This window comes from Anser cygnoides, chromosome Z (genome assembly GCF_040182565.1).
Source record: "Anser cygnoides isolate HZ-2024a breed goose chromosome Z, Taihu_goose_T2T_genome, whole genome shotgun sequence".
NCBI classification, from domain to species: Eukaryota; Metazoa; Chordata; class Aves; order Anseriformes; family Anatidae; genus Anser; species Anser cygnoides.
This window is the reverse complement of record NC_089912.1, coordinates 46,742,446-46,765,254: the sequence shown is the minus strand read 5'-3', so window position 1 is coordinate 46,765,254 and position 22,809 is coordinate 46,742,446. Positions and strand designations below refer to the sequence as shown.

General features: G+C 34.9%; 1 protein-coding gene across 8 annotated transcripts in view; it reads left to right on the top strand.

The window, feature by feature from the left end:
* TRPM3 (transient receptor potential cation channel subfamily M member 3) overlaps window positions 1-22,809 on the top strand; it is a 488,292-nt gene that overhangs the window by 337,808 nt on the left and 127,675 nt on the right. For all 8 annotated transcript variants that reach the window (XM_048049695.2, XM_066988522.1, XM_066988523.1 and 5 more), the window contains exons 4-6: window positions 7,467-7,680; window positions 10,656-10,780; window positions 19,399-19,570. In XM_048049695.2, the coding sequence (XP_047905652.1) occupies window positions 7,467-7,680; window positions 10,656-10,780; window positions 19,399-19,570 (511 nt within the window). The remainder of the gene's footprint in view (window positions 1-7,466; window positions 7,681-10,655; window positions 10,781-19,398; window positions 19,571-22,809) is intronic.

Here is a 22,809-nt window from a genome sequence, read left to right as displayed (position 1 = left end):
TCTCTGGATTTATTTTGACAACACTAGAAACAGGAAGATAGCTGCATCTGTCATCTAGTCATAGTCATTAAATCTCAGCTGAAACATGCAAACAAAAAAAGTCTTCATGAATTAGATATGTCCATAAAACCTTCAGAAATTCAATCATCCTGCTAGTGAGAAAAGTGTTTCAAAATAAGCTGTTCACTAAAAATCTCTGAAAGGGTGTTCCACTTGGTTACCATCAGTGAGGAAAAACACCTTCCATATGATCAAGGCACAAATAAGGAGGTTTGCAAAACCTTAATGACAAAATTTTAATGAAAATAGTAATAATAATAAAGAAATTTGCTATACTGTTATGTGTTTGTCACTGAAAAGAGTGTGAAGGTGTCTTAATGGTCTTATTTCCAGTACCAAACATTATTATAGTCAAGGAGGTTAGGGGACTAAATAGTCATTGCAGTTTTATTAAAAAAAAAAAAAAACTGAAACTCCTGTCTCTGAATTTACTGGATACAAGGTCTTTCTCATAATAACCAACTAACTTTACCAAATCAAAAATTTTATGTGAAAACTTAGCCTTTGCTCACTGAAAACAATGAACCAATTTTGCCAGGAGAGAAGGGGAATAAAAAACAGTTATAGTATATTGAAAAATAAGGCTCAGAAAAAGGAATAAGTGCATAAAAACCATGGAAAACAGTCTTATTCAAGTAATACCTGGATACCACATTTTCAAAACCAAAAGAAGTGAAACTGGAACATAAAAATGGACTGCAGGGGGCAATACTGTAGATGTTTGTTCTTTTCTAAAAATGAACTACATATTTATTTTCTAACTACTAGATATCAAATACAACTATAGCATACAACCTGACTTTTTCCTGACACTTATGGTAAATTAATGTTATTCCTATTGCCTAAAAGAATAATCTTATAAATGTGTAAAATTTGGCGAGATAACAGAAATCAAACAAAGACTTGGGGGAAGAATTTGGTATAAAATTTATCACCTATACTTTACTCTGTTTCCTGAAATGGATGCCTGTACTTGAAATTTTTTAAGCATGGTAAACACAAAAGCATTATCTTGTTATATGTAAACAGCAAATTTAGTAATCTGAATCAAGGCTACAAGGAATGAGAATCATAGAATATCCTGAGTTGGAAGGGACCCATAAGGATCATTGAGTCCAGCTCCTGGCTCCACACAGGTTTACCCAAAAATTCAGACCATATAACTAAGAGCAGAGTCCAAATGCTTCTTAAACTCCAACAGGCTTGATGCCATGATGACATCCCTGGGGAGTCTGTTCCAGTGCATGACAACCCTCTTGGTGAAGAATTTCTTCCTGATATCCAGCCTGAACCTCCCCTATCACAACCTGACACAGTTCTATCGCTGGTCAATAAAGAGAATAGATCAGTGCCTGCCCCTCTCTGACTCTGTCAGATTACCCTGACTCTGAGAGCAATTATTAAGATATGTGACTGATTCCCTCCACTCCTTCTCATTAGGAAGCTGTAGACGTCGCCCCTCAGCCTCCTCTTCTCCAGTCTGAACAGGCCCAGTGACCTCAGCCGCTCCTCATACGTCTTCCCCTCTAGGCCCTTCACCATCTTCGTAGCCGTCCTTTGGACACTCTCCAACAGTTTCACATCCTTTTTGTACTGTGGTGCCCAGAATTGCACACAGTAGTTGAGGTGAGGCCACACCAGCACAGAGTAGAGTGGGACAATCACTTCCCTCAACCAATTAGCAATGCCGTGCTTGATGAACCCAATTGAATACAGTTGGCCCTCCTGTCTGCCAGGGCACACTACAGGCTCATATTCAGCCTGCTATCAACCAAAACTCCTCTCGGCAGGGCTGCTCGAAATAATATGGAATGCTTCATGAATTTGCGTGTCAAGAGATGATATTTATTAACAGAAACAACTTAAACCTCAGATTTATAATGGGGAAACTAGTACCTGTAAAATCATGGAACAGATTAGTATGTATAAGACTGACAGATAATGATTTTGTCCACTGATAGTAACAGAACTGGATTTTATTAATACATATATTAATTTGATGGTAAATATACATATACCTTGCATTACTTGCAAGTTACAAATGCAGTGATATAATATTACATCTGTTGCCACCAGAATATTAAAAATGGTTTAGTTGGGGGGAAGGGGGGGGGGGGGGGGGGGGGGGAGGGGGGAGGGGGAGAAGGGGAGAGAAAGAAATTTAACAGTAAACGGGGATTGGAACAAAACAGTAAAGTAAAGAACATTTAGGTATATGTATTGCCAGTAGAATTATCTGTGCCATTAATTTGAATTCTGCAGTCAAATAGAATAACAGTTCTCAAGTGGTATGAATTTTGCCAATACAATTGAGTTGTTAAATTTTCTTCAGTGAGACTACTCTAAGGTACTTAATAATTTGATCAGATTGTACAACAGATTATGCAGAAACATATAGCAGAGATTAGATTTGTAAATGACGTCAGTTACTAAAGAGCTCTTTCTTTCAGTCTTTGTGAAACTACAGTTGATCCTGCAACAACTTTGTGTTTTTTTAGATCTCTATCAATCTCATATTTTCTTTACAAGTGGCTCATCCTATTGTGTCATCTCATGTGTAAGAAACACATTTAACAATTTTGCTATTCATGTTTACATTGCATTTTTGTTTTGTTTTTGTTTGTTTGTTTGTTTTTATGATAGATTGTCAGTTTTGGCATCTGAAAGAAATTCTCTTTACAGCTGAGAACAGAGAAAGATGTGAAGATACAGAAACTTCTTCAATAGTTTTTGCAATCAATCAGTGAATTAAAAAAAAAAAAAGGATTAATAAAACAATCTACTTATATCATTTCATGTTTAGTATTGAAGAAATGATATGCATGAATTCATCTAACTATATACTGGGAATTTATTACCCTGACTCTGAGAGCAATTACTAAACTAATGTGACGGATTCCATTCTAATTACAAGCAATAATCTGAATGATTTCAAAACAGAGGGATTAGTACACTGCTTAAGGCAATCTTGCTGTGATGTATTTTGCACCAAATTTATGACCAAACTAAACCAATTTTTAAAATTTAACATCTGCTTCTCCATAACAGATGGTAGTAAAAATAAAATAAAATATAAAATAAAATAAAATAATATATAAAATAAAATATAAAATAAAATAAATGACATAATGTTATTTCATTAATTGGTGTGTTTAGATTCCCTATCAGTCTCTTTTTAAGGACTACTTTTCACTGAACTGAAATATACTTTGATCATGGTTTTTCAAGGTTAGCCAGGCTTTTTTAGGAACTTTAATGAATTAAACACTTTTGTTCTATTTTTTAATAACTTCTTCCTAATCAAATACATTCTAACAATACATTTAATGTGCACAATAAGAAGCTAACATATCTTTAGGAAGATGTAGGAGAAATAACATTTATTACAGTATTTTTGGCTTAATGTTTCTTCTGTGGCATGGAATCATAAAAACACATCAATAGAATTCCAAAGTACATATACTGTTTCTTACATAGACTTCCCAATATTTGTTTTTTTTAAATATTATAATTACTCATGATATTGAAGTCAAGCACACAAATGTATATTTTTGCTTTTAAAATTTATTCATTTCTGTCAAAACTGTGTTAAAAACTTTTTAAAATCCATTAGTGTTTCTGAGAGAGAAAATGTAGAGGTAATACTTTAACTCACATAAATCATGGAAATGGCAGCAAGCATTGTTTTTGTTATAATAAATTAATATTCAAAGGATTTTTACAAGGCTCAAATATGGTGTCCTACATGAAGAAAAAGGGAAAATAACACAGAAAGACATCTAGTTAAAGAACCTGTAAGTCAATGACAGCTTTTCCACTGGCTGCTTAAGCAGAACTTAGATGGAGCCTTCAGCTGTTGAGAATATTAACTTTTAAGGAACCAGTCTTGTTTCAGTCTAAGTTACAATTTTACTCTTGAATATAGTGGGAATTAGATCAAGCCTGTTTTATATGAAGATCACACTTTGAGGGACGAATCTTTAGCTTGAAGGACTATCTGCAGCTCTGAATTCTTATTTGAGGTAGGTTAAATATTCACCCAGTCTTTGCTTGCATCAAAGAGAACTGAAGGAGCAATGTTAAAATGTCTTCCAGATCACAAAATATTATCCGAAGAGATTTTATTTGAAGAAATACAACAAAATGGACCTCTATTCTGAATCTTTCTCCTTTGTATATTTATGCTGTCATCTGCTGTCATACACCATATCTTTCGTAAGATAGCTGTGCTTGACCAACAGAGCAGTATTTTTACCACTCAGTAACTTTGACTTCTCCCCTAGGGCATGGGAGTCCAGCCTGCAATATCTGGCTGTTTGACTGGTGATAAACACAGTTATGTTTTAGGAAAACATTTGATAAAAACATTGAAATAAGTATTGGCATCAAATGGCACCCTTGCTGATAGCCTTTGTACTAGTTTAGGGATCAAGTGGGCATGATAAATTTGATGATCTTTCATCTTACGGTCTTATGCTGAAGTCAGTCAAATCTGCCAGCATGTTTTCTGGTTCAAAACTGTACTTCTTTTTCCTGTCTTGCTGGCTACAACTGAATTATTGCATCCTGTCCATACACCATTCCCATAAAGGAGAGATTAAATTATTTGCCATTAGAAGTGGTCATTTCTACAGCTGATAGATGGATACACCAGGCTCAGCTTATGTTTACATTTAAGTTTTAAATCTGCCTCTGGAGGCTATAGCAAAAGAATTAAAGAATGGCAGAAATACTTATTAAGTTTCTAAACACAAACTGCAAAAGTTGAATATTCTGCTACAAGACCGAATTTTTAATTTGGACAAAATTACTTTAAAAGTGTTCATTAATAATTTAATCAATGCTTTGAAAATGATGGCAGAAATAAATAAATAAACAAAATTCTTGTTCTTACTAGTTAACATGTTATGTAAATAGCAAAAGATCAATCCAAAGCATGCCAAAATGAAAATGCCCTCTGTAAAAGCTAAAACTAAGGTCTCTGCACAGATGTAAAATCATCATTTTAGGTGCCATCACCCTTCTCAAAAGATTCTAAAACAGTAAAGTTCATCAATGATGATGTAAATTTAAATTTACATGAAAAAACGTTCCGATTCACTTTTGCTTAAATTTCCTCTTTATAAATAAATAAATTATTATCACCAATATTGAGTTTTACCTGCATTACAAAGAACAAGCAGTCACTTGTAATAAAATATGTCTAAATTTCAAATAAATACAAGAAAATATTTCTAATATATGATTCAACATAGGTTTATGTTTATTGAAACTCAGAGGTCTTTGTGCATAAGGAATGAAAGAGATTTTTTTACCAATTAATACATAGACTAAAGACGGACAACAGAGTCACATATTCTGGTGGATAAAAAGATACTAAAGATTATACAATACATATCTGAAGCTATTCGTGCCTTCATTTTAGTACAAGCCAGAATGATGTTGTGTATCCTGCTTTAGAAAAATTTGTATGGCCATTACTGATATGAATTCACTTTCTGTAATCTGCTTAAAGCTCATAGTCTATCTTTGCTACAAACAGTGTAAGGTGGCAAGGATACTAAAACATAATCTCCATACTTAGACCAGCATAGCATTTGTGTAGGTCCCTAAAGGATGATGTCTCTATATTAACAAAGTGTAACAAGCAGTAGCACTTTGTAGCCTCAGTTCTCCCTAGGTCCAGAGCAAAGGGAATAAGAATTATTCTTCTAACACTGGTCTGTTAAAAATTCAACAGCCCTTGAATCCTAATAAAAATTATTAACTTCACCATCTGGTCAGTGGAATCGGGTACCAAGAAAGGTTTTTCTTAACTCTCATGCAAGTAATTGAATGGGTAGCTGCTGGTAACATAGTTTATGTATAAAAGCTCAAAGGTACCGTGCACTATTGCCACATATGAGTACTGTATTCTCTTCATCCGTTAGTTGTTAAGAATTTGCATGGCAGATAAAGGGAACAATACTGATGTACTGGAGCAAAGGAAGATTCACAAGTTCTTGCTCATCTCTATTTGTCTATGTTCATCTTGCTTTCCTCTGGTGGGTTGCCAGAATAGTCTTCTATTTCCAGAAATGCTGAGAATGGTTGTCCTGTTTTTGACAACTCATTCCTGCAAAGAAACCTAGCTATTAGCAATTTTTTCTGGAAAAACTCAATGCCTTATTTCTTAGTCAACTATAAAGTTGACAGTCATCTAACAGTCATATTATTTACTAAAGCAGAACAATCTTACGGTGATAAATACTGATTAGACGTTAACAAGGGACAAAATGATTACATTATGTATGTGGATATTATATTACCTGTCATGTTGCAATGAATAAGGTAGAACTGGTCATTCTTCTAGCTGAAAGCAAAGGTGCCAGTGTTATATAACTGATGGCTATGCTGACAACTTAAAATAACACTATATGCATTGGTTCAGTCATAAATTTGGTAGATGGGTAGCTTTCAATAACCCAATTTATTTGATTACGGTGGTCCTTCCATATTTGACAAGCTATAGAGAGGATTTTTATCCTCTTTTTGACCCTTTTATACTGTGCAGCTGGAATTCAAAAAAAAAGCATCTGCCCTGGCACTGGTACTGTGAAACAATTCAAATACCATCAATAGAAAGACTGAGAAAAGCTCCATCCATACAGAATGGCTTATCAGGAAGAGACAGGCATGTGTGTGATATAGTGGGGCTGTAGAAAATTTGAAGGCAGTTCCTACCTTGGAGAATGCACACAGGTGGACAGGTTCTCCCCTGAGACAAAATGCTGCAGACATACCAGAGAAGAGCTGAGAACTGGAAACGTATCAATGTGTTTCAAAATCATTTTAGGTGCCTGCACTTTATTATGCAAATTCATGATTCTGTACAAATTAGTCTGTAAGTCTAATTCATTCATTCTTTCATTTGAAAAGTACCTCTTTAGTAGTCTTGCTCGGTTTAAACACATGCGTGTTTGAAGAACTAAACATGTTTCTGTTCTTAACTACCTTTGGAGTGTTTGGTTTTGTTAATTTTAATATAAGACAAGCAAATGCACAATTGTGACTCTGACTACCTGGGTTGTTTTTGGTGGACCCTTTAAACTTTTACTCAAGATTCTGCATCCTTAAATTAAAGAAAAATACCTATCAAACATTGCTGTGAATATTGAAACAATGATTTAATTTCTTAATTTTGTATTTATGCAGGAAAATCATCCAGTCTCTAAACTGCAAGTGTTCCACTAAACATAGTTGCCTAGTTTTCTACATTTTTAGAAATCACCAACTTACCAGTTAATTAATGTTTTTGTTATGAAAGTTGCCTTTTTTCTGTAATCTGTTGGGCGTAGGTGATATGCATTAGACATCTCTGAGTATAACCAATCCTTTTTTCTTTACTGTTGCCCCTATTTCTGCAGTATGTACGTGTGTCTTTTGACACAAAGCCTGACCTTCTTCTGCACCTGATGACCAAAGAGTGGCAGCTTGAGCTCCCTAAACTTCTCATCTCTGTGCATGGGGGCCTTCAGAATTTTGAACTTCAGCCAAAACTCAAGCAAGTCTTTGGGAAAGGCCTCATTAAGGCTGCTATGACAACCGGAGCATGGATATTCACTGGAGGAGTAAACACAGGTAACAGCAACATTGAAATGAAAGCACAGTGGTGACTAGGAGATTTCATCATTTTGACAGAAAAAATTTAGGCCTGATCAGATCAGGAAAATATTGCATGTTTTATTTTATTACTGCTAGCTGTACTAAGTGTAAACAAGAAAATGGCAAGTTCATACCACTCTGGCAGCTACCAGGGAATAAAAGGTTCACTAAAGCATGAAAAGTACACTGGGAAGCTGAAAATAAGGCCTCCTGTGAGGCAATTATATTAGTACATTGCCAGTGAAGACTTTATAAAATCAACAGTCAGCTACAGGGAAGGACTACTAACCAGAAACCCAAGAAGCCAAACACTTATTGCATAAAATGGAAAACACTTTCATTCAGAAAAGACCTTTTATTTTCTCTTATAAGACCATCTGAAGTGTGAAAGGAAAAAAGTTCTGTTTTATGGATGTGATAGAAAACATTATGGTGAATAAGTATCACTTTTTCCTTTCTGGCAGACAGCTTGACCTACTTTTTCCTATTACCCCTGGAGCAAGAGAGATAATATTGCCATTTGTATTCAAGGTTAAGAACATCTGTAACATACCATCTGGGCCGTCTATGAACCCAATACAGCAGCTGGCCCTGCTCTGCTGGGAGACAGCATGTAGGTTTTGGGAATAAACTATAAAATGTAATTCCCTAGATGAAAAAAAAAAATGGGAATAAGCTTCCCAATTACCTTCCCTGAAGGAGGCAGAAAGAAGGAAAGAGTCAAGGGAAAATCAAAGAGTTCTGCTAAAGATAAATGTAAAAAGTTTTGAGACAGGACACATACTTGTCAATTCTTGTCATTCCCATTTATGGCAGTAACAACACTATAACTTATTGCTTTAGTAATTTCAAAGAGTGCATCCTCTTACTGTCTGTGGAAAATATTATAATCACTCTGTCATACATTTGGTGTGCTGTGGATCAACTCGTATGTATTTAAATATGAATGCTTAACAGGAGTCTTGGGCTTTTTAGTTTCCAGGACATATCAAATTTAAAACAATATTCACAGAAGCAATATAAATAGCAAAGAAGAGACATAAATTCTGGACTGTTAGATAAATAAATAGATACACACGTGTATCATGTTCCCCATGAATAAGGAAGAAAATTAGGTTAAATATTGACCTCTGTTCTGTGGTGATAATAATTGGACTTGTTGGCAGATACTGTTGTAATGACAAAGGTAAAGACAAATAAAAATTAAGATAAAAACATATTAGAAAACTGTAGATGTTGTACACTCGCTACAGTGTAAACACCACAAAGGCTCTGGAAATCAGACTACAGACATTTTGTAGATGACAACCAAATATAATATTTGCATTTGGCAAATGGATGACTACATCATACGATTTTTCAAAACATCATAGTTGTGAATGCCAAAACAGAATGAACAAAGCAGAAAAATGAATATAATTATTGTTGAAAAGGATTTTTTTTTTCCTGTAATCAAAAGTGACCTAGTCTAAACAATTGAATTCATGTTGCTGTGTTATTATAAACACGTGTAACTTCAGAAGCTGTTCTGCATTATCAGCTACCTTTCATTGCTCCTTTTGAATTGTATAATAAAACATCTCGTTGCCTCAAAGGTAGGTTTTCAAATTGTTTAGGTGAAAATTCAGTGTTTAATCTCTATGTGAACTTGTAAAAACTTAGAATTTCTGTGTCTAGTTAGTTCTGTTCATGATGAATTTTTACATAATATTTCTCTTAAAAAATGTATAATTGAAAAATCCTGAAATGCTTCTGTGGAATTGTGAAGCAGTGATGTGACAGGCATGGTACATACTTAATTATAAGCATAACAGTTGAATAAACAAGTTTTTTTCTGAATATTTAAGCTATACTGAAAGTTGATTATCCTAATTATCTGGATTTTTTTTTTTGTAGTCTAGCTAAATTTTCTTTTCCAAATCATGTGGATTGATTGGTTACAATTTAAAAAATAATACCTGATTTTTACATGGGTATAGGGTGTTTATTTTTCCTTTTGTGCCACAGGAAGGAAATTAGACACAAGAACTTAAAAGCTTTCTTTCATTCTTACATGGCTGATTTAAAGTGAGGGTAATATATGGCTAAAATTGTACCTGTTATGTGACTGTTACAATGCCTATCCAGTCATTTTGAAATTTGTGGAATCAGAACAAGAGGCAAACAGAGAAACCAAATAACAGAAAACATCCACAGCAAATCCACAGGTCTGCTTCAGTGCAGTCACATAAAGAAATATATATTATTGATGCCCAGATCAAAAATTATTTTCTGAAAAGAAAGAGGAATGACACGTCCTCTGCACCTCTGAAACACTGACAAAACTGGTCTAAAGCATATAAGCAGCAATACCAGAAAGTACAGGGAAGAGAGCTGGGAAGCACTCATTCTCTCTATACTAATTTCTATTTTCATGCTGATCCTCAGGTGGCAGTTTGGTTGGAAAGAATGACTGAATAGTTCAGCACAGAGTAGTGAAATTATTTTTTTCATATTTCCATCCTTCATTCAGATACAAAGAAACTTATTTTTCTCTTTCCTGTACTTGTTCCTATGCTTAGGAAGGATACATATACCATGTGTCTACTTGTGTGCATGTGTGAACACAAGCACAGATTGTTGTGTGATTGATGTTGCAGTAAGCTATCAATATTTATTTGATTATTATTATTATTATGGCCTGTGTTGGTTTTTTTTTGTTTGTTTGTTTTCCTGCTACTTCATTTAATAATTTTGTAGATCAGGAAAATATTCATATCTTTACTTAATTGCAAGTGTTAAGTTGCTTGCATTAATTGTATAGGAGTTCCCTAAAAAAGGGAATCTATATTGCATCCATACCGTAATAATAATAATAATAGTAATAATAATAATAATAATAACAATAACAATAAAAGGTAAGGTAATTTTAAATGTGTATTTTATGCTTCTTTTTTTTTTTTTTTTTTCAGGGGTCATTCGCCACGTTGGAGATGCACTGAAAGATCATGCCTCAAAATCTCGAGGGAAGATATGCACCATTGGCATAGCTCCCTGGGGGATTGTTGAAAATCAGGAGGACCTGATTGGCAAAGATGTAAGCCCTATATGGACATAGATTACCTCCAATGTATATAAATATTCCAGTTATTTTCTTTTTCTCTTCATCCTGCACTTAACAATTCCTTACAGAATTATTGTCTGCAGCAAAAAATCAATGCATACATAGAGTTGCCATTATAGTTGATAACAGTTTTGATATAGCAACAAGAACAGAAGCAAGTCAAGAAATGGGAATTTGCATTACCTTCTAGAATATATATATATATTCTAAAAAATATATATAATTTCATTAAATGTTATTCTAACAAATATACTAAAGCGCCATCCTTACATCATTATGCACTCTGAAGATTGCCTAAGCAAAATCTGATTGGAAAGCTTGAATTCTGATACACTTTGCAACAACACTATGATGGATTGATTAAATTCATAATTATAGACAGTTCCCTGTATAGCATATTCCATCCTATTCCTTCTTATTAGCGCAACTGGGAAAAGACTTATAAATATAGGCCATGAGATCAGACCTCACAGAGTCATTATGCCAGTCATCTTCTAATAGGCAGAGCTGGTATTTCTTACAGTCCTTCACATCATCCTTCTCTTTTAAATCCATACTCTCACTCAGAAACTTTAACCCACTTGATTTGAAATAGATGATTTTATATTTTTTATTTTTTTTTTATTTGTTTTACACTGGCTAGTTGAAGATTTTCTGAGTTTCTTTCTGCCTCACCTCTGGTTCACTCTAAAACTTTGTACCTGGAAATAAGTATGAGTGAAGAAGTAATACAGTGCATGCACATATTCTTCATAATGTTCTTCATAATGATAATTTTCTTTTCTAAATCAATATAACTCATTCTTCTTGGTATATTTGTCCATTAACAAGTTGGGGAGGGGAAGAAGATTCAATTACTGGTTAAGTCCAAAGGAACTACAATGAATGTGAAGAAATTGATCCAGTTGGGTTTCATTGCAGTTCACTATCAAAGCACGGTTATTAAGGGGAATTTTTATTAACATAGGTTTATATTCTCCAGTACCACCAGTGCTTGTATAATAAGGCTATCAATATATACAAATGCAAGCAGAATAGGGTTCTGCAGAAGTAATATAGAGTCACTTATAAATTCTTCTGAGGTATAATGCAAAAGGCAGAAATTGTTAATCAAAAAGATAAGCTGCATCTTGTTAAAGAAATATAAGGTTAATGTACACATCGATTTCAAGTAAGCAATTTACTGACTATGAATGGAGTTCTTCTGGAAGCATTGCAAGAAGGAATTAGTCAAATAAGAACATCAGATTGGTCCTGAATTCTAGGACATTTTTATTCCTCCATTAGATATTTCCACTTTTGGGAAGCTACATACCTCAGTTCCCAAAAGTAACCACTTTTAAGGGTGTTCTGTAGCCTTCTTTTATGAAAAAGTTGAAGAAAGAAGTTGACTTCCCAGCTGTTCCAGCCAAATGGAACAGTACTCTGATTGTTGCAAAAAAATAACCTTCTTACCATAAAAGGACTTTCCCTTTTGTCCAGTGCATGCAGTTTCTTTTGAAACATTTGGTGAGGAAGGTTTCTGAAATATTATGTTGGATATTAGGAGAAATTTCTTTACGGAAAGAGTTGTGTGGCATTGGAATTGGCTGCCGAGGGCAGCCTAACTAAATTAGAACTTGGTAGATGGTTTAGTGGTAGAGTTTAGTGTTATGTTAAAGGTTGAACTAGATGATCTTAGAGGTCTTTTCCAACCTGAATGATTCTATGATTCTGTGAACATCTAAGTGCACTATATTGACTGGCTCATTAGAGGTAAATGCTGTGAAATGAACCAAGAAGAGGAAATATAAATAAAACCATATGAATGTAAAATGAACTGCCATTAAGCAAGAAACACAAGGCACAAAGGATTATGTAGGGAAAGAAATGTCAACCAATAGTAAAAGGCCTGTTGAAATCCAGCATCAACATGGTTTTATGTTTCTATGCACTATGTCTAGTTAAATTATAATCAAAACTGAAGAGTTGTCAAAACATCCCCTCACAGCTTAGAGCAGCATCAGATATAGAAAGTTTTCTTAGTCATGGAATATTTGTGGGGGCGGGGAGGACATTATTATAGCCTTTTCAGATCACCCAGTGCATGCTTCCTCTTTTCGCTTCATGGCATACTGGGCTTGCTCAGCAGAGCTATACCTCTGCTAGCATTCCAGCTCTTGTCATCTTTGAAGTCATAGCTGAGAAGTTTTATTACATCTACCAATCAAATCAGCTTGGGAAGCCCAAGGGCTTTCCTCAGACCCTTGAACAGAAGTGTCCAAGTAAATTAAGCAACATATTACTGTTGTTCTGCTGTTTGTTGTTGTGATGGTTAAAGGTCCCTGAGGAGACTAGTCTTACTCCAGTATGGTAAAAGCAATACAGTAGAAAATAGTGCTGATCTTAACAAACTTAAATTTTAATTTAAAACCAAAGCACATGAGGGAAAGGTAGTCAGTTGTCTTATTTCCAGTTTTCTGTTAGAAAAACTGAGAAAGGTGGCTTGCTCAGTCTTGTAGAATATTTATATCACAGCCTTGTTTCTCCTTATACACAGAGAAACAGTGTCTGGATTAGAAGTAGAGCACTGATTTTAGTGCTTTGCCTATGCTCAGTGAAATCACCAAAAGATATCTCATTTTCAGTCCACAGAAGTGGGTGTTTTAGAGTTAAATCAAAATATCCTTTTATTGTGTGACATAATGAAGAAATGGACATCTTCAGCATGGTGTGTCACTGATCAGTAGTAATGCTGTAGTATGTGACCTACTAACTTAAGTAGAAAGCATTGGTTTAGTAAAGTTTTAAAAACAATAGCCAAAACACTTTTTCTTATTAAATTCATTGAAACTAAAAGTGACCTCCTGTGTTGTTCCACTCCAAAAATCCTGTGCACTGCAAAATATGTCGCACGCTTTTCCATGCCCACTATAAAAATAACATGTGGATCCAGCAGATTGACGTAAGAAGAAATTCCTAAATTCTCTAATAATTTCTTGTTTTTTATTTGTCTTACTTAGAGTACGATTACAGTCATGGGTTACACTGTTTCCCCATATTACTTCATTAATCTCTGACTTACATTCAGCAGCTAGCGTATAGAAAAAATGAAGCTCAACTGAAATTTTGGAGAAAGTGGAATACTTTCTATTTTATCAAAAGCTCTAACCAGTGAAGGGGAAGCAACAGAGGTCAGCTTAAATCACTTAGTACAGCAGAACACACATAGAAAATAAAAGTCTTCTCTGCAGACTTGTAACATAACTAAACAGACGTACTGCATGTAAGCAAAAAGTACGTAAGCAAAAAGTACTATCAGAAAGAAAAATACTGCTACATATATATATATATCAACCTATATATCAACCTATATATATATATATATATATCAACCTAATAATTACTACTGTGTATGTATATAGTATACACTAACCCTGTGCATGTACTCTGTGTCCCAGAATTATCTTTTTTACGCTTTAGCGTTCAAATACTTGAGACAAAACCATTTCCAATTGTAAATGTTCTTTACGGACTTCACTTATGTTCAAGAACAGATGCCTGCTCTTTTTCTCTTTCTCTTTTGTACTGTTCAGAACATTCAGAAGAAGAAAAAAATAATAATAATAATATTTAAGAGGTGAGTATACTGCTACTTGAAACCTACTCTCCCATAGAGCTAAAATCACAAAAATGAGGAGAAAAAGTTGTTTCTTTTAATATAAACCCTAGATTTACATTAGATTAAACAAAAGTTGAATAAAAATTTAAATATTTGTTTTGTTGAAAACAACAACAACAAAAAGCTGGTTTTCGTAGTCTGTGTCTAGAAAAATACTTTTGATTTATTAGAAACTGCAGTTTCAGAGTAACCATTTTTTTATCTCGGTGCAGTTGCTGGATTTCATAACTGTAGTTGGATGTTAAAGTATGTCATCACCAAAGTTTTGTCTAGGATGTTCAAATAGTACTCAGAGCAGAACACTGCAGACCTGTTCTATTTTCTTAGTTATATCTTCCATTTTTTCAGTATTGATTTGTATAGTGGAAGAGGGAGGATATTTAGACACTGGAAGGTTGTATGCGCCTGGGGTGTCAGGGTCACAAGTGAAGTTGTTTTAAGTCAGACTTTCATGGAACAGGCACTAGTATGAACCTCTCAAAATCACTGGCACAATAACTGACTAGCCAACTTATTCAGGGAAGGTTGGGTCCTTCCATATTGTAGTACAATTTATTTTTTTTAATAATTAACAACTTGATTACTTTATGAAACAATACTTTTTCAGTAAGATGAACATTATGCTGAAATTTGGTGTCAGGCCTGATATACAACATAGAGAGTAATTTATTTCTATAACATTGGGCATGGGTCAGATACATCTCTAGTTATAGAACAAGTAAACTGGAGGTGTAGAAAACATGTCTAATGAGAAAAGCTTACAGCCCTGGGATTGTTTACTATTTATTACAGTCAGATTGACAGAGGCTTTTTTTCACCAACACAGCAAGTTCTATTCCTTTCTCACTGATCTTATCTGTAAACCCTTCATTATAAATAACTTCATCTGAGTACCACTCTGTCAGAACTAACTGCCCTTTGTTTTCAGAATACCACCAACATCCTTGAGATCATCAAAGGTTATCTAAACCAGAAAAAAAAAAAGTGTTAAAAGTGTTAATTTAAGAATTGCTGTCTCCTTAAGAATTTTTATTTCCTTACATATATGAAAAAAAAAATCACACAGCTGTCAAGCATAATAGACATGTAGCCAGAGCTCACCATTTTAAACCACACTCTTTAAAATACATACCAGTGAGTCTTAGTATAAGTATAGCATTCATATTGCCTGGTTGTATGTGCATACCAAACAACACATACCTCAGACTGTCAAAATCAGCTCCATATTTTCTTTTCATTGTTTCTTAGTTCATCTGAATAATAATGTTAGCTTACAGCATGAGACAACTTCCTTTTCTCCTTCATATGTCTTTGTTTAACATTGTGAGAGATTATGTTTTCCTTTAACTGCTTTCTGAAAGTTTCAGAATGGCAAGAGAAGTTACAAATCTCAGGCAACTAATTATTCATTATGCCATAGGATTTGCTGTTACAAGTTTTGAATTACGTTTGATAGACATTTTGCAATTATCTTTAAAGAAATATATTATGGCTTGAAGTTAAATTGAATTGCTGAAAAAGAAGATTACAGATAGCCGTAAATGATTCACAAGTTCATTTCAGTATGATTTTTTTCCAGTGTCAAAGCAATGGAGCCCCTTTTCCATGCCTAGTCTGGGCCAGGAAATAATTACTCTAAGAAAAATTGTAAGGAAGAGAAATTCAGCTCTCATTGTAAACTACAATCTGAGAACCATGCCTGAGGCAAAGCTGGGCACAGGCATGTTATAGAGGCGTTAGACCGTGATGCTTCCAGGATCCTTTAAATTAAACCAAGAACTAATCTATTCCCTGGTGTTGCCCAGAACAGTGAGGCTTCAGATAAGGTATAATTTGAACAACAGCAGCTAGGTCTTTGTGAAGAAAAGCACACATCTTTCTTTCTCTTTGCACTGTAACAGTGAACGCACTGAGTTAGTTGTTAGTTGTAAATACCTTGCCTTCTTCTAGACTGCACAGATTTGTGTTGGATAGCATACATAGGGAGAGATGGAGGCATGTGCTAGTTGGTGTGGTACTGGACAGCACCCAATCTGGGCTCTCTCTCACTGCATCAGTTTGACAGTCAATGCCAATGAATGATATGCCCCTGTCCCGGGGCATCCAGCACCTGTTCTTCCTTCTGTCACCTATCTCGTTAAATTTTGCTTATTGTCCATGTTGAGATATCCCAAGTGATTTTTCAGGTATTGTCCCTATCCTGAATCTCATGCGACAATGGGGAATGAAAACCAAGCATAGCAGTGTTTTTAATTCAAGGGCAACCATTGCAGTTGGCCTAGTTCCTCACCTGTTGACAGCCCAAGGGACCCAGCCCTCACCCTGTGCAGCATGTATATTGCCCTACAGCATTCTGCTTTCACATTCATTAACCCCTATTTAGAAGGGCTATATTGTGCATAAATACTTCATTTCGACTCTGTAAAGGAAGCTGTCGGGACATTATTTCCTTCTCTCAATTCAGAAAGTGGGTCAAAATTATTCGCTCTTCTCAGTGCAGAAAGAGGATGAGAAGAAATTAAAGTCAAACTTTTTCCAACCTTTTAAATTGCCTTTAAAATGTAAAGGATTAAAAAGAACAAAGGAATGGGAACTGCAAGAGTGAGAACCTGAAATCTGCTGAGCGATGTTGTAAAGCAATATGCCTCAAGGAAATAGCCTCAAAACCTAAGATTTTGTTGCCTTCCTGAAGATTTTTTTTATCTTTTATACACAATAGGAGTTTGTGAACTTTATTACAAAAAAGAAAAAAAGATTTTCTGTTGTTGAACTGTGCATGCTGTGAGCAGTTTGATTGAAAATAATTGTATCCTTGTTTTTACGTCTATAAATTTTATTAATATAGTTCACCTTGTAGTTAATCATCAGACATGGAACCAAAGCATAGCCTTCTAATCTGCTCTTAAGCAGCATTACTATGCCAATTACTATGTCAATATGTGGAGTCTTTTGTGTTGCATCTTATTAGAAATGTAGGTCAACCTGTCACCCTTAGAAAATCCTGAGATATGGCTCTTGGGGATAAACCACATCCCTTCTGTAAAACTACATTCACAGCAACAGATTTTCTTTCTTGTAATTGAACAATGAATGGGCAACTCAAGTCATTCCTCTTCTTGCAGATCTTGCTGTCCTGTGCCTTCCATACTGAGAAGACAGGTATCAGTTGCCAAGATTGTAACTGTTTTAGCTTGAATTTTATTGTGTGAGAAAGAACCTCCTTCTGATGATAGCAAGAGAGACATGGTTCTGTGTCTGTAGAAGCTAGTTAATGAGCATGTTCCAGCAGCATGCTGATAGCTTTTAAGCTATACTCTTGTAGAATAAATGTTTTATGAATGGAACTCGAAAAGAAATAGTATAAAAAGAAACATGAGCCAAAGCTATCACCTGTTCCTGCAGTGTAATGCATGGCCTTGCTGTTGGCCATCTGCCCTCTCACATTCTCAGAGCTATTTCCTCGCTTTTCCAGGACAGAGAGCTTGCAGAGTACCCTTTGTGGGACAGTTTAGAACAGCAGCAGATGTCCATGGGTTTCTCCTTGCCATTGATGAGTTGACCAAAGTGCTGCAAGAATTCACAAGTGAAATAAATAGATAGGGATCTCTGGCCAAAAAAATTCTAACACATAATATTTATAAATATTTACATTTATAAATATATTTATTTTTTTATTAAAAATAATGTTTATCAATTAAAGAACTCTTTTGAATAACAGAAAGGGACAGAATTTTAGAAACAAATTAGTAACCATATTTCTGTGTGCAAGCAGTCCTGCCAAAATGTAAGAGTAAACATTTTTGTGCATTAAAAAGGACAAGTTTTTGTTAGATTTCCAAAAAGTACAATGCCAGAGCTGTGAAGGAAATTTCTTGCAGAGGAAGCATAACACAGCTGTTTTGTAACAAGTCACTTCAGCATTTCTTCAGCCAGGACTTCATCTTACAAACTGTCAGTTTTGTCTTTCCAAAAAGAAAATGTATATGTAAACACTGCAGGGAACTATATTTCTATCATATGTATTTGAACTATCAGCCAGAATCCCCCAACACAACACCAATTCCTTTGTCACATCAGTGCAGCCTTATTTATGTAGACCCACTGAAGTAGCTGACAGCCAGATATGACACAGTGCTTTGCTTGGTCTGAGTGGAGGCTATGAGTGGAACAGCTCTGCAGCAATTTAATCTGCTTGTCTACAAAAGAGTTTCTCTTGATGAAAACAAATCAAAAGGAGTGTAGCAAGTTCTTCAGTGAATGGAAACTTTCTGAAGCTATTGTCAATGTAAGTAACTGTCTTCGTACTGCAATAAGAATAACCCAATAGTTTTTTTTCCAAGAAAATTGCAAATGTGGTGTTATACCATGTTTATACCTCTCCAAGAGTGGCATTCACCTGTGCTGGGGTGTCTATAGGGGTCCTCCTGAGCTGGTGGCTAGCAATGAGATAAAACAGGGGCCTGGTCCTTGTGGAGGCTATCAAAGAAGAATCAAAGAGTTAAATCAGAAGAGAACAGGGGTTAGGACAACACTATTGAAAGACAGCAACAGACAGACTGCATGTGTGTAGTGTCATAGACCTTTGGAGATTATTAGCTGGACTTGTCATTGAAACAATGGCCATTGATGTAACTCTGGAAGAATCTTCAAGCAATGTCTGCATTTAAAGAGTCAGTGTTTGTAAAAGGTCGCCACACTGGTTTAAGTGCTAAGGTTATTTTTTATTTTGCACAAGGAAGCAAGCAGTGCTCAAATGCAATATTTCAATAGTCATTTACAGACTATTTTTATTGTATTGTCAAATGTTATCTTTAACTGATTTAGTTCAGATGGTCTTTTCTGTTTAGTACTATTTTTTCTTCTGTAACTGATTTAGTTCAGATGGTCTTTTCTGTTTAGTACTATTTTTTCTTCTGTCTCTAAAATGCAGGTGGTCCGACCATACCAGACGATGTCCAATCCCATGAGTAAGTTGACAGTGCTCAACAGTATGCATTCTCATTTCATTTTGGCTGACAATGGCACTACTGGCAAATATGGAGCAGAAGTGAAACTCCGTAGGCAGCTGGAAAAACACATTTCACTTCAGAAGATAAATACAAGTGAGTAACATTTTCTTTTTTTTTTCTTTCTTTTTTCTCGTTTTATTTTATAATTACAATTCTATCATTCTATCAAAGTAACTAATTTTAAATAGGCAATAAGGTCTGTATATTCTGGGGAGTAATTCTACTATCTAAAGTGATGAGCATGAGATAATAGAAGCAAATAATAGTGAACAAAGTGAATAAAATTTGATTTCAGAGTACTGTGGGTGAGGATGAAGCATGAAAAGATATATGAACTTGCTTCTGGCAAGTTTCAAATTATATTTTTGTCAAGGCTCTTGTGGTTCAACTTAGATCTTTGGTACCCCATCTCCTTAAAGCTATATATAGTTCCAGTCCCCTTCATTTCATTATGAAGACAGTAGAATCAATAAGGGCAGAGAAAAGGGTGACCAAAAGTAACGGAGAGCTTTTCATGACAAGGCCTTTGCAAGTTCTAATATTTGTGGATGTACAGAGGTATATGAAATGACAAATGTGTACGACATTGAAAAGTTGCAGGAGAAATGACTGCACAACTCAAACAGTCCCAGAGCCAGCAATATTTAGAGGCAGAGAGTGTTTCCACATAAGCATTACTCTGTGTTTGCACTATGTTTCTTAGTCCTAGGCAGCTGTCATTAACCACATTCAGAAACAGAATATAAGGCCAGGTGGTCCTTTGGTTTCTTCTTTTATGACCAATTTGAGATACCACATTCCATATCATGATCAGACTGAAGCCTCATGTCTTCTCTCACAGTTGTATCTTTTCTTTTATAAGCATATCCCACTTTTCTACATAAAATGAGAAAAAATATATCATTTGCATAAAAGATTAAATTTCAATATTGGTATTATTATTTCTGTACTATTACAGATGATTAACCTAGGTGGGGAGTTTATTACCTTTTTTGATATTTTGAATATATTTTTTTTTATTAGTAGTATTTGCTTCTATTTACAATCATTTAGTTTTTAGAAACTTAGTGCTATCAAAAGAGAAAAAGATCTGTTCTGTAAATTGAGCCTAAGACCTACTCGGGGGAAAAAATCTGCCACTGGGAAGTTGCCAGGTAGGAGTTTTTTCAGTCTTAGAATCATGGAACCATTTGGTTTGGTAAAGACCTTCAAGATCAAGTCCAACCACCAACCCGACTGAGAAAACCTCAGCGTTGTACCTCCATAAGCTACCTTTAAGAATAAAAACAGAACTTATTTTACAAAGTAATCATAGACAGTCTTTCTGATGCTCTGTAAGCATGTAATTTTGAGACCAGAAAGATTGATATTTTTGTGATTTGGGCACTTGAAATTGGGATGAGATTAGGAAATACATCTACTCACTCAGGCATCAGATGATCTGTATCTTTCTGTATCGTGAGTATAGTCTGTGCGTAAACTGAAATATTTTGATACTTAGATCTTTCAACACCAGTGTGTGAATCAGTTGATTGCAAGTTACTCTCAAAACGAGAGCAATCCAGGCTTTTATGTTTTATGATATCAGTGTGTACATTGTTTTTTTCTCAGATAGTGTGTATTGTACACACAAGTGTGTATGCCTTCTAAGTGGTGTGTTCATGTGTATCCTTAGCAGATGTAGATAGTGTGTTCTAAGCCTAGGCTGACCAGCACAAAGTCATATTTGAAAATGGACTATCATATATGAAATAGCATATATGATATGATAAAGCCATAGAAAACTGTGCCATAAATAGTAATTATTTTGAGGATGCTCGAAAGAAAAATGTCAGCATGTGCAGTTTACAGCAAAATTTTGTTTTAGGAAAAACCTTACATTAAAAAAAATAAATCTCTTTGGAGTTTTTACTTAATTCAGATTTATATAAAGCTTTTATCTGCTGAAATGTGACTGATGGAAGAAACTTTGAACTTTGGCAGTTCAAGTCATATGCTTGCCTGACCTCATCAAAAACCTACCAAAAAAATATATATATATATATATTTTCTCTTTTCTGGTTTCTCTCTGCAGCCTTTCTGTGCCCAGGAGTATGTATCATCATTTTCTTTCCCCTTTTCTCATGTGACAGAATCACTCTATCATTTAACTTCTTTCTCCCAAATCAGTGTCCTTGACAAATACAAAAATACTTGGTTCTCACAACACTTTCAAAGACAGAAATGTGATAGAACTGCTGAGAGGGAAGGTTGCTGGTGAGATTTCTACACCTACGTCCAGTGACATCCAAAATTTCCATGGTTTCCAGATCTGAGTAACACTATAACTTCAGCAAACAAAATACCTAACACTGTAAGGATCTGGATTTTTTTTTTTTAAGACTTGTTTTGCTTTCTTCTGCTTTAAAAGAAGGTGACTTAGTCCTGCCATGCCTGTAGTTAATAGGAAGGTGACCATATGGATGAGAGAAGGACCACCTGCCCTACTGGGTCAGCCAAACAGATGGCCACTTTTTGATGCCCTTTTTTTGATGCCTCAGTCCTAGCAGAGTAGTGAAGGTCTTTGGCCCTCTGTGCGCAGGGGAACTGCTGCAAAGGGATCTTTATCTGAACAGGAATGGGGTTGTGCATGAGTGTCCTTGTTTACCATTTTCCAGTAGTAAACGTGGATTGGGGGAAAAAAATATGGCAGTTAAAATTCTGTTCACTGAAGAGCTGTGAAAATACAGTTTTTAGTTAATCAGAGAAAAACAAAACGAAACAAAACAAATAACAACAAAAAAAATAGGGCACTGAAAACCGGGACAGGTACGGGAACAAATAGACAGATTGTAACTTCTTATTTCACAGCCTGTCCCTGGACAATAGTACTGAAAGCAGATTTTATTCTTATTTTTAAGCCTATCTGACTTTTACAAACCAGCCTTGTCACTTCTTCTTATTTTCTTTACTTTGCTTTAACTGTATCTTTTTTCAGAGCAGTGATAGCTCTTCTAGATGTTTGGGATCATATGCTATTCACAAAGAGAAACTTCAAGCTTCTGCTCACCTATTAAAGACACAGAAAACTGTATTCCTCTCAAATACATTAAGAAAGTAGCAGTCTCTCTTCTTATAAAACCTAAGATTAAAGCAGGCCAGTAAGTATGCCAGATAGTTCTAAAACCCTTTTTCTTCCTAATATGACATCACTCCAAGTCATACAGCAATATCTAATTTCCTGAATGAATGTCACTGTTATAGAATAATAATAATAATAAAAAGCTTGCCTTAAACACATATGAATTTATAGAATATAACTAGAGAAAAATAAAGATTTTATTGAATACTGT